This window comes from Erithacus rubecula, assembly GCF_903797595.1.
Source record: "Erithacus rubecula genome assembly, chromosome: 3".
NCBI lineage: Eukaryota > Metazoa > Chordata > Aves > Passeriformes > Muscicapidae > Erithacus > Erithacus rubecula.
The window spans coordinates 35,794,482-35,810,335 of record NC_136689.1 but is presented as its reverse complement, the minus strand read 5'-3'; the positions used below and the strand labels follow the sequence as shown (position 1 = coordinate 35,810,335).

Genomic DNA, 15,854 nt, shown 5'->3' with positions numbered 1-15,854 from the left:
AGCTACCCATGCAGATGCCACAGGCTGGTACCTGTGTAGACAGCAGGAGGGACATCCAGGTATTTTTAACCTCCTCTCAGCAGCTGATATAAAGGGAAAAAAGAAAAAATTCCTTTTTTCCTTCCTTCTCAAAGTCAGCAAACAAAGAAAGTTCTGGTAGGGTTCCATCTATACATAAATCAACTAACACCCTCAAAACTCTCCAGCTACTTTTCAATAATAGATTAGGGTTTATGGACTTCTACTTAGGTTTATGTCTTCAAATCATTATTTCATCAAGAAGTCTTAATACTTCGCAATCATGTCTCCTCATTGCACTTTGGACACTGTCCAGTTTGAAGAAAAATCTACTGAATATGATTAAAATGGGTGACTAAAATTGCTGCAACACATATATTGTGTAATTCTATTATAATACTGGAGCTTAGCAAATCATGTTGTTTGATTGAGTGGCTGAGCTGCCAAAAATTGCAAGAAAAATAATTTATTTCAAAAAAGTTCAAAAAATTATTTCAAAATATGCTTTAAGAAGAATTACCCTTTAATCTCCATGCTTTGTTTTCTTAAGCAACTTGAACATCATGAAAAATTTGACAAAAAATTTCATTGAACAAAACCTTTCTAATAGTGTAATTTAAGGATTGTGAGCCTACAGGCATTACACACACATTTTTTGCTTATACTAAAGGAGAACTTAAAGTGAAGACTTCTCAGAAATTCAGCAATAAAGTGGTTTGATCTTCCTAAATGATAAGACGTGAGAGCTGCAAAGAAATGATTACTACACATAACAGTCTCCACATTTAAAATATCCTGTTTAACAGTAAAACATCCACTCATCCACAAATGGGAAAACATCTAGCTCCTGTTTCAGTGAGGTATGTGAGCCTCTGCATAGTCTCACTGGAGTTCATGGGCCCACTTGTCTGCCAAAAGTGCATTCTTAGCAGCTTGCTAAACCAAAAACTGGATTTGTCATATGTTCTTTATCTACTGAGAGTCACAAAAACCTCAATTATTCTCTGGTTTCAGCTTTGTTTTTTTCTTGTGTACCCTTTGAAAGAGAAGGCTATGATCTCACTGAATTGGACTGTAACATTTTTCTTGATATACAGAAGGCAAGTGTCATTATAATATTGGATTTCAAAACTTCAACAGCATTTTTCATCACTTGAAACAAAGAAAGATTAGAACTGCCCACATTAAAGTAGCATTTCAAGTTAATTCTCTAAACTCACAAAAAAGTCAGTTTCATTAAAGCATAAGACAAATGAGGAGAAGTCAAATAATGTAACTATTGTACAAACACTAAAAGGAGAACCAACAGCAATCTCCTATAGCCCCTTATTTTGTCCTAAGAGAACACAGAAACATCTGCAATGTGCCTAAAAAAATGCCCTGTTTTCAAGGCCAGTGCTTACATTGAGAAAAACAAACCACAAAACAAACAAAGCCTCCAAACCCCCACCAAAATAAAATTTAAAAACACATAAATAAACAACCAAAAAACCCACCACACACCAACAAAATCCACATTTTAACTCTTTACCTGTTCAATGCTAGGTTTCTCAAATGGGGGACTTTCCAAAGATCCTTCTACTACAGGTTTTCCCATCTGTAAAATGCACTTCCTCAAAAGCTGTTAAAAATACACAATTTTTTAAAAGTTAGTATCTTTTCATACAGAGAGTCAATGGAAGTCACAAGAGCACAAAACACTGTGAGCAGTGCTGGAATTCTCCTGACTACATGTCTGCTTGTTTAATCATCTGAATTTGTAATTACTAAACTTCACTGTGAAATCATCTTCTCTGAAATGTGTACAAGAGGCTCCTCTGAGGAAATGCAGGCAGCTAAGTTACATTCATATCAATGAAGAAGGTTGCAGTTTATATATGGGACTCAAGAGTCAGTTCTTCAATCACCTGGATGATTTTTGGAATAGGAATCAGTACATTCCAAGTATCAGAATGTCCAGCTCAGTTACTCAGTAGAGCATCATCCTAGGGAAGAGCTGCCTTGGCAGATAAAGTCAATCCACACCAAACAGCAATAAAATTGGCTTATGTGTGAGAAAGTGAAAAATCTGAGAAGATTCTCCACAAGTTCAGCTTACTTTGAACAGGTAGAAATAAACTTGCTTGGTGTCTGCATCTTCTTCTTTGTGGACACAGGTGAACAGATATTCCACATCCAATACAATCCCCAGGAGCCTGTTCATTTCTTCTTCAGACACATTCTCCAGGTGAGAAACATGAGCAGCTACACAAAATAAAAACCCAAACTTGTAAAAGGCTGCTGAGAGAACCCATAGCACAACTACAGCCCAGGAGATCTCCAACCAAGCCTTAACTGTAGAGGCACTGATCCTGTAATAACCTAGCTAAACAGAACACATCTTATCAGAGGTAACTGAAACCTGTGTCACATCAGAGCACTTTGTAAAGGTTGACCAGGGGTGCCAACTTCCACAGCAGAGGAATGGCAGCTGGTTGGAATCACATCATCTGTTAACACTTAAAGCAGACTACACAAGACCTGCTTGTACTAATATGTTGCACTACATAACTAGCTACACACATTTTTGTCCTAGAGGTATGTCTTTAAGACATTTTCCTGACTTAAGAAAATAAATCCATAATTTCCATAAATTATGTAATCCAGATGTGAGCAGCACCTTATTTTATGAAGAGTGAAAAAACCCCTAGTTCTGAAAAATGCCTTTTTGTTTTAAGCTGGGCATTATTGGCAAAGTCCCTTGCTTTCATATCATGCAAGATCAAACTGTGCCTTGTGCACACTGCATTAACAGAGATTTTGCAGACATGCTCTTCTGTTCAGAAATTCACGCACGCCGCAGTTTCCAAGTGACAAACTCTCTTTTATCATCTCCAAAGGTAAATACAGTTCCACATCTGTAATTTCCAAAAGCCTGAGGCTTCTCCCTGTAAAGGGGCACATTCATTTCAAGCTGGTTTGAACAACTGGCCTCGGGAAGAAGGAAGGCAGTGTAAAACAAAAAGTCAACTCCCAGAAAGAAGATATTTGCATTACAAAAAGCAATGATATTAGATGACTCCAGGCTAATGTTGATGGTATGCATTATCCTTTTCTCTTAAAAAACAAAAAGATATCCTTTCAAAGAAAAATACTTTTAAATTTGGACATATTAGCTTTTAATATTTTAATAAATTTTATATATATTTACTTCTTAAGATCAACATATTTTTTCAACAGAAATCTGACTCTTTACTTGGGGAGTTAGTAAGGAAAAATAACAGCTGACTTGAAAACGATCACATTTATTGGCCATTCAGCAAAGCCGAATGTTTGTTTTCAGAAGTTTAGTATAATACCAAAACATTTAAATTCAATACCCTTATTCAACTTCAAGTAAAAAGTACACTTTAATGCAGAACTTTAAAAATATTTCAGCAACTGTTTCCACTTACATGAAAATGTATAATATAGTGTCTTAGGCATATGGCCATCATGAGCTTCCTTTGAGGATAAATATTCAGTATTTTGGGCAGAATAAAATTATTCAACTGCTGTCCTTAAAACAGGCATGAAGGGTTAATAATCCCAGCAGTTTGTCCTGATCTTTTACAAGTAATAAATATCCTCCTGGAGGAGCTTTGCATTAGAAACTGATAACATACCAAAGAAACCTTGCCTTCAACAAAGGAATAAAACATCAGCATAAGAAGTCATTTCTATGCAGTTTCCATAACAATACTGAACCTTGACTGCTTAGTGGTGTTTAAACATTTTATTAAACTATTTATAGAGAATTATTACCCATACTGTGAATCTAAAAGTTAAGTGTATTACCAGCATGTATTTACCAAAGAGACACCAATGTTTACACACCTAACACCAAACTACCTTTCTTCAGATGTTCACAGCCCATTCCCAAACTCTGTGGCCATTAGTAATTGCTTTATTAAAAATCAAAGCTTTAGTACACTGACATCAAATGTGCATCACTCTTGACTAGAGTTACAAGTCCCAACCACATGTACTGCCCAAATGGTACACCCTCCTCAAAACACTAAAACCAAGGAATACCCAAATATTCTGTGTGAAGGTGCAAAGCAGGAACTGAAGACAGGGATGGGGGAAAAAAAAAACTGAATGTGTATATGATGTATTAGCACATTAATTAACTAGCTCTAAAAGTGATTCAAGACTGACAACATTTACCAATTAAAAAATGTAAATGCACCCTGCAACACAGGAGAAACAATCAAATAGAAAAGAGAAGAGTCTCTGACTATGCAACACCTGGTATTGTGACTGGTGGACAATGGATTATCCTAGCATCTAATCCAGTCACAGTGATAGAAAATATATCACCCAAATAGCAGAAATATTCATTGAAACAACCACGCTGCACCAAACTGTGGGGCTGAGCACCAAAAGGATGAATATAAGTTGCAGATAAGAAGAAAATAATACACACAATCAAATAGATTTATGCACCAAAAGCTGCACTGGCTTGAGGATCAAACCACACCTCCAAAAAGAGACATCTCAGGCAAGATAGTATGTAGGATTACTTCTGGATGAAAAAAAAAAAAAATTCTAGTAAAGAAAAAAAAAAAATTCCAACATTTTACATCAGGTACAACTTTAACCAGCACAGGAATTTCTACATTGCTACTTCAATGGCTTTCTGAGAATAAAAAGGAACACAGCTAATGTGAAGCCCACACACCTTGTGGTAAATCTGGTTTTCAAGGTATTCAGTAGAAGCACACTAATTTAGAGGATATGAATAGGAAAATTATCTTGGAAAACACAGCTGAAAGACATATTTTTCCAGTAGTATGAGGAAGCACACAGCAACTCATTTCAGTTATTTAAAATGAAATATCTTCCTCATTACCTGAAGTCAAAAGAAGTCTTTTCTAAAAAGAGCAGTAAATAAAAATAGTGTTTCTTCATATAATACTTTTGCTAATTTTACAGTGCTGGTTTTCCCTGGTTCTCTAGCTAAAGAATGTTTTAATATTTTTTAATAGATCAAAACCAGGCCCAGATTTTAGAAGAGTTGAGTTTTTCTACAAAATACAAAGCATCCACAAATTCTGCTGAAGAACAGAGAGCTGACAGGCACATCTTGCAAGCTTCAAAAAAAGAAAAAGAAAAATCTCTTTCTTCAAAGGCCAGGATTGAAAAGGATGGGTAACACAAGCCACCCTAATTGCATAAACAGAAGCAGCACAGAGAAGCTGTATGATGAAAAGTTGAGACTAACTTGGCTAAAGTGACTGAATTTTCTGTGATATTCTGCCTTTGTTAATCTTCTCCTGCAAGCAAACCCAGAGATTTGGAATATCAGGAAAAAATTACGCTGAAAAGACTAGAAATAAATTACATGTAATAAGAGCATAAAAAAGACAAGAGCAGAAATACAAATAAATCCCATGAAAAAAAAAGAAAAAAGAAAAAAAATATTCCATTCCAAGTACTTTTTTTTCTTTCAAAAGTAAAATAATAAATTATCTATTGTGAAAGCTTTAAATTTCCCTTTTTTTTATTTCATTGTCCTAAGTTTTGGGCAGCAACAGAAATTAAATAGCAACTGCTTCTTTTCAATTAGTTCTGAATTTTACTTTAGCTGAATTTTTATTCAGTATTTGCTAAGAAGGATGTGGATCTGTGATGGGGCAAGGGGAGGAGGGCAGTGAAGGTGATCTGAGGGCTGGGGCACCTCTCCTATGAAGTCAGGATGAGAGTGTGGGGTTGCTCAGACTGGAGAAGGCTCCAGGGAAATCTTGGAGCAGCCTTCCAGGACCCAAAAGTGACCCACAAGAAAGCCAAGGGGGGTCTTTTTCAAGGATATGTAGTGGCAGCACAAGGGGTGGCAAATTTAGATTGGTTTAGATTAGGTAACAGAAGAAGTTTTTTTTTTACACTGAGGCTGGCAGAATACTGGAACAAGTTGCCCAGAGAGGTGATGGATGCCCTACCCCTGGAAACATTCAAGTTCAAGTTGGTTGGGGCTCAGAGCAACCTGATCTAACAGAAAGTATCCCTGCTGACTGTAGGGGGGATGGACTAGATCTTTAAAATGTCCCTTACAACTCAAACTATTCTGTGATTCTGATATATACAGAAACAGCCATTGGATTTTATTCCAGATAAGTATAAATTCTTAAAATAATAAAACAGGGATACAGCACTGTTTTTCAGGCTATGTGGGTAACAAATTGTTATTTATTCTAAGTCTGAAAAACAAAACCAAAAACCACAACACTATTTAACAGTGGATTTTGAGCAGCTGCTTCCAAGACATTCAAGCTGTCTGCACAATAACTTAGACCACGCTAAGATGTACAACCCAGTTTTATTTTCTGTGACTCAAAAAAAAGCACAGTTCTTTTTGTAGGTAGGAATACCTGCTTTAGGGATGTTCAAGGATATTTTATACTTTGCTCTAATATAAGGAAACATAATAGAGTCTAGAGGAGAGAGTCATTCGGCTTGTAGCGAAGGCAGCTGGCAGATAAAGCTATTTAAGGTTAAGGAATATGCAACACTAAGTATTAAATGTATATACGTATATATTATATATATGTGTAAATGTATAAACATACACATATATATATATATATATAAAAATATATATTTAAATAACACTAAGTATTAAAATTGCTACGGGAAGCCTAGCAGCGCTTCTGCATTTTAACAACTTTGAATATCGGTGTAGTTAGAAGCAGCACCTCAGCTGAATTTCTTTAAACCTAATCTCAGGCTATTTCCCCACTAAGCATGTTCCAAAGCACATTCCAGTGCAGCCCCTGGTGCTCACCCAGGGGGTGGCTGCAGCTGCGGCAGGGCTCGGCCAGGCTGACGGCTGCCTGCTGCAGCTCGGCCCGCGGCGGCGTGGGGGGCGGGTTCGGGTTCTTCCAGCCATTGCATTTACACGACTCCTCGGCCTGAAAGCAAAGCAAAGGGGTATTGATCAACAACAGGAAACACAGGAACCCTTTTTTTTTTTTTTTTTTTTTTTTTTCCCCAGAAATAGAATAGTATCCAAAACAGAGAGATTAACTCACTTCGGTAAGCAGAATACCTAATAAACCCCAATTACCTCCTTTACAGAATGCCCTCACTCTACTGAAAAGATTATTTGAATATTTACTAGTAAATCAACACTTACCCTGCCACCCAGGCATATTTAATTATTTAAATGTAAACAGGTTATCTAACAGGCAGCACATTTGTCTCTGCCTCATCAGCTACACTGGCACCAAGGAATCACACAGCTGAAACCAAGCCCATGACAACCCAGGCAGGGTTAACCAATGCTGAAACAACCAAGCAATAAATGCACTATTGGAGAAGGCTGTTTAAGGCAAGGAATGCTTGGCCACTAAAGCAACAGATGCCAAAGACAGTGACACTTCCACTGCAACCTGCTGCTCTCCCTAGAAAGTTTATTTACACTGAGTGTGAAACAATCACCATGAAAATGCAGCTAAAAGGGAAGAGCATGAAGGGAGAGGTTGTGACTTTGGTAATCGTTTCTCAAATCATTCAGAAGTTCAAAGTACTGATTCCAAAAGAGCAGCTTTACAGAAGGGGATTTTCTTCTGCATAGCCAAAATATCTTGGTTATTCTAACATCACTTGTACTCCTATTTGAAGATCTAACTGGAAAGAAAGTCTGCTTTTCCACTCTTCAGAGATATCTGTGCACTGGGTTGCAAAAAGATACTCATGAAATTCCACTGCTGAGACCTCGGTGAGGAAAGTATGCCAATTGCTGCATAATATTTATGGCTGAAACAATCTTAGTAGGAAAAATTGTGATGGTAATATATGCAGCACTAATGTATCATTTTTCAAAACTGATTCTGCATACATTTAGTGTGATCTATTTCTGGAACCTATTTCATTTGCCTTTTAAGTTTCCAAATCCCATCCTACCTAAGAAAGAAGAACGCAGGAGAAGCAGAAAGGATCACAGCTTGACAGCTCCTAACACTGGCAGCTTTGTAAAAGGCTGGTAAATTGTTCTTTTAAACTCATTTCAATATTCAGTAACCTGAGAACCAAGAAAACTGCTGCCTGCATTTTGCTGAGCACCACATGATGTTTTTACCATCCCTGAGGCTTAAACATTTATCCAGCTGGGCTCCTGGCCCTGGGTCTGGCAGGCACCGAGGGCTGGGAGCAGCTTTTTCTGTAGGCACCAGGATGACTCAGAAATCCACCTGCAAGTGCCCAGCAAAAACCATTTCCACAAATTTCCCTTGAGAAAGGGACAACCTCTGTGGCTTGAACCTCCTGGCTCTCCAAAACCACCAAGTGGGTGCAGAGCACCTGCCAACCCATGCATTTACAAAGTGAAACCAGTGAGGCTTCAGGATGAAATGAGAGGAAGATTCAAACAGATTTTTTTTCTAAGTCTCATAAAACGCAATCTGAAAAGATTTATGGTGAAGTTTATGCTCTTTTTCTGTCGTGTTTTCTGTGAGTGATATGACTGGCAGGGAATTGAAGGCAGCACAGTGTAATTTTATGGCAGAAGCTGTCTCTCACAGTTTCACAGGCATTGAGCCAGTTGTGTTTGTCATCCTGCAAGTCCTCAAAACTAAATGGACTTGAGAGATCAGTGATTGAGGGATACCTGTGAACCCCAGTGCATGGACTCTGGACATCTGGGAGATGACACAAAACCCCTTATTTTCAATTAGCTTCCCAATGCAAAACTGATGCCAAATAAACTCTACATATTTGTTTTGTGAGAAAGGCAATGTTGCCATAAAAGTTTTTTGATTTAATATGAAGATTAGAAACTATCAACAAAAAAAAGTCTGAAAATGAGATTATTGACAAAGAAAATGCAAGAGACCATTGTGAAGGAGTTGTCAAATGGAAAAGGATTGAATACTATTTTCAGGAAGTAAGATTTGACCCTTCCCATGCAGCTGTCGACAAATGTTCAATCCTGTAAATTACTGACATAATACCATGCTTATTATTTATTGCCTTAAACCATACCACAATAAAAAAGCATCTCCAGAACTCCCTTCTAAAAACAGGCAAAAGGTTTTTGAGATTCTTTTTTTTTCTCTGAGTGGAAGCAGTATGTCACAGAAGCTCACCAAACAATGTTTACTATCAAGCAAAAAAACTATCAACAGTGAGTAACTATGCAAACTTTACTGTCACACCATAATTAACAGCAAAGATGCAAACAGATGTATGAATCGTGATAACAGCTCAGTTAAACTGACAAAAATAAATATCAACCCACCCACAGAAGAATAGAACCAGCATGTTCAATGGCAAATTTTTTTCTGCTTTTTTTTGGTATTTCCTCGCCAGATCTTTTTGCAACAGCTGTTAAATGGCAATGTTCAAATTATTCTAGAGGTCTTAACCAACCAACCACTAGGGTTGGGTTTTTTTGTTAATCTCTATAAAATACCAGAATCAGCATAAATGAACAGAACCTAAAAAGGTCCTCTTTAAAACTTAGCTTTCATTGTACATGTTGACAGTGCAAATATTTTGCAGTGAATATGCAATGTGCATTCCTCAGTGGCTTAAGTTGCTGAGTTGTTTTAAATCTTCCACAGCATTTTGCTCATTCAATCCTTTCTTTGACTATCCTCAGCTTTTTCCTTTCTTCCTTTTTCTTTTTAATGTCACTCATCTGCTTTTCATTAGAAAATAAAGTATGACTTCACCTCTACAAAAATTTAATTTGAGATCAAAACAGTTTAGAGGGAAGGAAGGAAAAGTATTTGAACTAGCACATCCAGTCCTTGAAGCCTTGTTTTCTGGGACATCTGCAGAGCTTTGATAAATCCACTGTAGATCAATGAGGACTTCTGCCCTAATGAGGCCTGCAAAATATTGACTGTCATTTTTGCAGGGCCAGGGATGATGTACACCTCACCTTCACTGGTGGTTTTTAATAAAACTGGATAAGTGTAATAAAATAAAACACAACAACTGCATGCTGTTTCCTGCCCCGCTCCTCGTAAACAAAAAAACCAAAACAAAAAAACAAAAAAAAAAAAAAAAAAAAAACCCCACAAAAAAAAAAAACCCCACCAAAAAAAAACCACCCCAAAAACAAGCAAAAAAAAAAAAAAAAAAAAGATGGAAAAAGAAAACATTGCAGAAATTGTGTATATTTTGCACTGCATGACACAATTTCAATTTTCTTTTTAACTCCTTCCATGTTTGGTGGAGTGTAGGCAAACTAAAGTTATAGTTTCCTTTAGAATCCTGAATACACTGATAGGTCAAATATGGAAAGTGAAAAAACACAGCACATTTTAACACAAATTGTTAGTATTTTATTTAAAAAGAAAGCACCTAGAAGTTATAACATTGCACATATCTCGGCCCCTTTTAGGCGAATTTCAGCTGTCCATATAATAAGAACAAATGAATAATGTTACAATAACCTATGGACTAAAATATCCCTCCCACTTTTGGATAGTGAAATAAGCCTCAGAATGTGTAAACTTCAAGCTACCTTAATTATAAGATAAAAGACCCCAACAGTTCTAAATGTGAGCTTCAAATAGCTGTTGTGTGGGATTTTTCTTTCCAGCTTAAAATCATACAGGTTAAACTGTTTGGTAATTGAGATGCAAAGCAGGATCAATAGATTATACACAGAACATTACAGATCTCTATTTCCAGCAAGTATAATTACTCTAGAAAACATCTTCTTCCTCCCAACACAAAAGCTGTGCAAAATACTCTATAAGCTTTTTCCTGCCTGCAGCAAGCTCAAAATGATGACTTTATCAAAGAGCATCACATAAATGATAATAAACACATTGATAAATTTAAATCATGTATTTTTCTTACTCATATGTCCAGTACCCAAGAACCAGACAGCTGGACACTACTCAATGAGCCACTTAAAAGTATCAGGAAATTAGTTGACCCTTTTATCTTTAACAATACAAAATAAACAGTTTAATGGGCAACTCAAAGGGCACATTCTTCATTTATTGATTGATTCCATTATTTTATTCCCTGTACTTTCCAGTTTCACTTACAGAAGAGAAGTAAGCTACCATATAAAGTTTTTATTAATAATATGCATCTAGTTCCTACCTTGTGAAGTTAATGGTAGATTTCCTATTTAAAGGAAGATGCTTTAATTGGGCCTGTAAGACATTATAAAACAGATTCAGACCACGATGAAAGTGACAAGAAAGCTTTAGATGTCTTCTTTGTCTCCTATACACTTCTGCAGGAAACAATCTTTCAAGTTGAACTTCAAGGAACTGTATTCCCAGTATACAGAGCCCAGTAGTAACACAGCCAAATTGGCCTCATCTGCCCTATCAAAATCAGGAAAGAAAACATTTTATTATGGAAAAGGTGGTACAAGTTGACCTTATGAACTCCTTTTTTTTATGTGTGGGAAAACCAGAGGTCAGGATCAGCAGCTGCTCTGGAATCTGGGGCTGGGATTCTACCTCCACATCTGCCCATTGCTCACCTGCTGCAGGGCCTTGGCCAAGTCATCTCATCACAACCTTTCTCACTCTGTCTACTTTGCTTATCTGAAGCAAAATGCTTTTCTTCAAGAAGGTATTATTCTTTGTGCAAGTGCTTTAGGCTACTGGGTTCTAATTACATCTGTAAACACCCAGGCATTACTGTAATATATATAATGAAAAATAAACAAGTTTACAGAAAACTTAGTGTATTAAAATAGTACATATTTCACCTTATTTACAAAAAAAAAAAAAAAGCTCCCAGTGAGACTGGAGAGTTGTATTTCCATGTACTGTAAACCAATACAGGAAAAAAATGCAGAGGAGACTTCCTCCTACATCTTCATTAAATATATTTATGTGTGTAAGTTACATAGTGCTGCTTTTATATAAAGTGCTGCAAGCTTGCATGCCTAATGCTCAATTTCACAGTGGACAAAACCAAAATGATGTATGCAGCCATTCATAGACACACAGATACAGCAAGTGCCAAATACAAAACCTCTCACAGCACACAGCACTACTGTGAACCTCCAAAAGCCATGAAAACTGTACCACCTCCTATTCTACATCTTGTTCAGAATGCCACTCTCCTCCTTGGGCTTTTAAGAAGGTTTTTCACTCAGAAGAGCCTGTTGTTCTATGCCTTCCACCCAGGCTTTTCTTACAGAGGAACAAGTCAAGTGGAGCAGCTCAACAGCTACAACTCTCCTGTCCAGTTCTATTACCAGGAAAAAACCCAAACCCCATATTTGTCTAGTCTTAGCTCCCTAAACTTCAGGTTCATTCTGCTCAGGATACCTGCACACCAAGTATTTACCAGCAGTCTTTGTCCATGTTTCCCATGACAAAAAGGAATGGGTTATGGGCTGTAAAGAAGGACCAGGAGGTCCTTCTTGGGGACCAAGCACCCTGCCCCAGAGCAGAGCCTTTTACTCTCCTCTGCCCAGCACTGCTGCTGTCACCAGTGAGACTCACCCTCTGCAGTCACTGACCTCTCCACCTCCTTGTGCTGTGACCCTTCATCCTCAGCAGACAGATGCTCCCTGACTGTTACTCCAAACATCTCTGAGGTTACGCTCCTAATAAATTCTGCAGGCTGAATTTTGCAATGAAACTTACATGGGAGAGGTGATTGGTGTTAACGACACCATTACATATTTTAGCACTCCAACTTGTATAGCTCTATGTAGATTTACGTAAGATCCACCTGTAGTCACTATTTGAATGAAAACAGATGTCCCCTTCGGAGATGGTGCAAGTGTTTGACTTCTCTCACTCTTTTGCACTCACACACACAAATTCAAAACCAATGGAAGAGAAGTTGCAACCAAAGTAAGAAAAAGATCAAAGTTACATACTGAACTGCTACAGTTGGCAAACCAGCTTCTCCAGGCTACAGTTTCCAGCAAACCACTAATGTTACAAGCCAAGAAGTGCCCTTCTGAAGCACCTGCCAGGGTTTCAGGAAGAAAAATAAAACATTATTCCACTCTGTGCCGTCCTTCCCACCTTATCCCACAGGAGAAGCTTACAAGGAGTTTCCAGTCTGCTTATTTGCTTCTGTTATGAGACCCAAAAGCAAGCTGACTGGCACAGAACTACTGTAGAGAAGTCGAACGGCAATTTTAATCTGAACACAGCGTTTAGTGCTGGAACTGTGCCTGCATCCCAGCAGGAGGCAGCCCCCCTGGCCATGGGTCCTGCTCCATCACCACTGCACTACCAATGGGACATGCATCCAAGACCTGTCACAGACAAGGACACCCAGCAGAGCACTGACAGTAGAAGTTGCTCCTGCTCTGTACCCCATCACCAGAGTCCTGCAAGGGGGAGAGAGGAGCTGCCCGTGGGCCACAGCGTGCCCTCCTCACCTCCCAAATGGTGTTCATCCCCCTCACCACAAAGCACCTGCAAGAGAGAGGCTGGTGAGCCCCTAAAAAAGCAAAGGGTTTCAGAGGAGACAAGGCTTCTCTACAGCACAGCAACCTCTACGGGGCAGAGAGCTACAGGAGAAGGCTTTCACCCTCAAAACACCAACTGGAGGGGAAAAAAAAAAAAAAAAAAAAAAAAAAAAAAGAAACAACCAGGGAGAAAAGAACAATTCAAACACACACACACACACTTCCCTAACAGTCCATGAAAAATTTACCCACTTCACAACCAGCTTCATTTAGCAAGTCTTGGTAACATTAAAATATGGGGGTGCAAAGACGACTGGAAAAGTTTCAAACCATATCACTCTGCCCACAGTGCTACAAATTTCAAGTATACCAGCTGCTCCTTAACCTTACTGGCATCAGTGTAATCTCACTGTCCCATGCATGCACCAAAGCCGAAGTGTAGGTGCCTGCACATGTGGAAACAGCTAAAACATTCCATAATTTGCCCTGCCATGGCAGCACTGCGCCATGCCTTCAGCACACAGTTAATCTCGCACCGCCAGGCAGGACTACAGAGCCACACAATGATGCTTCGTCTCGTTTGTTAGCTTGGCCTTTCACTTAACATCTGCCGAAAGTAGGAGAACAGAGAAAATAAGACGCGCTTTTTTCCACAAACAGCTACTCTCAAAGCTGAAAGCATTACTAGAGGACCTGACATCAGCGCTGCCAATCTGCCAACACGTCAGCCCCGCTGTGCATCCAGAAATTGCCCTGACAGCAGCAGCGCAGCCAGCGGCCCGTGCTCTGAGCACAGGCGACAATGCCCGCGGTCAGAGCTCTGAAGGCGGGAGCGACAGCTCTGACCGAGCTCCTCCCTTTACAATAAACAGGCGAGTCCTGCTTCTCCCACCAAGAAGAAAATCGCAGGTGGACAAATAGTGCTTGTGACGGGAAAGCAGGAGCAGGACTCCTGAATGCGAGCGCGGGGCAGACACAAAGCAGAGAGCCCGGCTGGGGCAGGGTACAGGTGGAGAGGGAACCCTGCCGTCGGACACCACACACCGGACACCGGCCCGGCTCACACCGGGGACATAACTTTCCCAAGCAGGGAGGCCGCGCCCCTTCGCTCCTCTGCCAGAGCTGCTGGCGACAGTGGCAGCTCCAGGTTGGAGCAGCGGCTTCAGAGATGTCAACAGCTCCGCGCTGCGGGGCCGCCACCACGGCCGGGCTGGAGCAGCCCCCGCCCGGACCGGGGCCGCGACCTCCGGGCGGAGCAGAGCGATGCCGCGCTCCCCGCCCGGGATGTTTACGCGGGGAGCGCTGAGGCAGCGCTGCTCACCCAGCGCTCACCGCCGGCACCGGGAGCCGCCCCGGCCGCCGCCGCCTCCCGCGGAGGGACTGACGGAGCGGCGGAAGCGGCGGCGCCGGGACGGGAGCGCCGGGCGGCGGGAGGGAGGCGGCGCTGCCCGCGCGGTCCCGTATTCGGTGCGAGCGGGTTTAATCTGTGCTGCCAGCGGCCGGAAAGCTCCGGGGGGAGCGGGATCCACCGGCACCGCCGTATCCGCCACTTCCGCGGGCAGCGACGAGCGGCAGCCGGGCCGGGCCGCCCCCGCGCTCCGCAGGGCAGGGCACGGCCCTTCCCCACCGCCTCCCTCCCTTCCTCCCTCCCCTCCCGTCAATCCCCACCCTCCGTGGGCGGGGGGGCTGCCGCGGCCGCCCGGCCGGGTACCTTGCAGGCGGAGTAGACACCCAGCTTCTCCAGCTTCTTGGCCCGCGGCGCGGCGCGCAGCTGCGCCTTCTTGCCCGCGGTGCGCGCCGAGCCGGGCCCCCCGGGGCTCTCGGCGGCGCTGCGGACCGGGCCCCCGGCGGCCACCCCCGCGGCGGCCGGGGAGCCCTGCTGCGGCCCGCCGCCTCCCGCCGCCCCGGCCCCGCCGCCGCCAGGCTCCGCCATGCCCGCGGCGCGGCGGCAGCCGCCCGTCCGTCCGTCCGGCCAGCCGGCGCGGCGCGGTGCGCCCGTGCTTAGACCCTCCCCTTCGCCGCTCCGCCGCCGCCGGCTGCTGCCCGGGGGGGCGGGAGGAGGGACCCGCCGCTCCGCGGGCGGCTCCTGCCCCGCCGGCGGGGGTGGGGGCCGGCGCCCGCCTCCCGCCGCTGCGCACCGCGAGGGCGCGCCCGCCTCCCTGCGCGGGGAGCGGGGGAGCGCGGGGCGGGCGGCACCCCCGGCACCGTGCGGAGCCGCTGTGCGGCCATCCCGGGCGCCGGGAGCCTGCGCGGAAAGTTGCCCTAGAAAGAGGAGGCAGCGCTGGCGGTGTCCAGCGGTGCCGAGCCCCGGTGCTGTCGCAGCCGCTGTGGCCCTTCGGTGTGCCGCTACTTTGTTTGGTTTAACCATTGCCTTCCCTCACTGTGTACTCTGCGGCCACGTTTGAAGGGTTCGGTCTTTTTCCCCCGGATGATTTCTAATTGAATGTAAAAATATTGG

General features: G+C 42.2%; 1 protein-coding gene across 2 annotated transcripts in view; it reads right to left on the bottom strand.

Moving 5' to 3' along the window:
- KAT2B (lysine acetyltransferase 2B) overlaps positions 1 to 15,558 on the bottom strand; it is a 39,204-nt gene extending 23,646 nt beyond the window's left edge. Inside the window, exons 1-4 of one of the 2 annotated variants that reach the window (XM_079302418.1) lie at positions 15,108 to 15,558; positions 6,821 to 6,947; positions 2,117 to 2,262; positions 1,550 to 1,639 (exon numbers count right to left, since the gene is read on the bottom strand). In XM_079302418.1, the coding sequence (XP_079158544.1) occupies positions 1,550 to 1,639; positions 2,117 to 2,262; positions 6,821 to 6,947; positions 15,108 to 15,329 (585 nt within the window). In that variant the 5' untranslated portion in view covers positions 15,330 to 15,558. The remainder of the gene's footprint in view (positions 1 to 1,549; positions 1,640 to 2,116; positions 2,263 to 6,820; positions 6,948 to 15,107) is intronic. The other variant, XM_079302417.1, reaches the window with a different exon arrangement.
- Between the last annotated feature and the right edge of the window lie 296 nt (positions 15,559 to 15,854).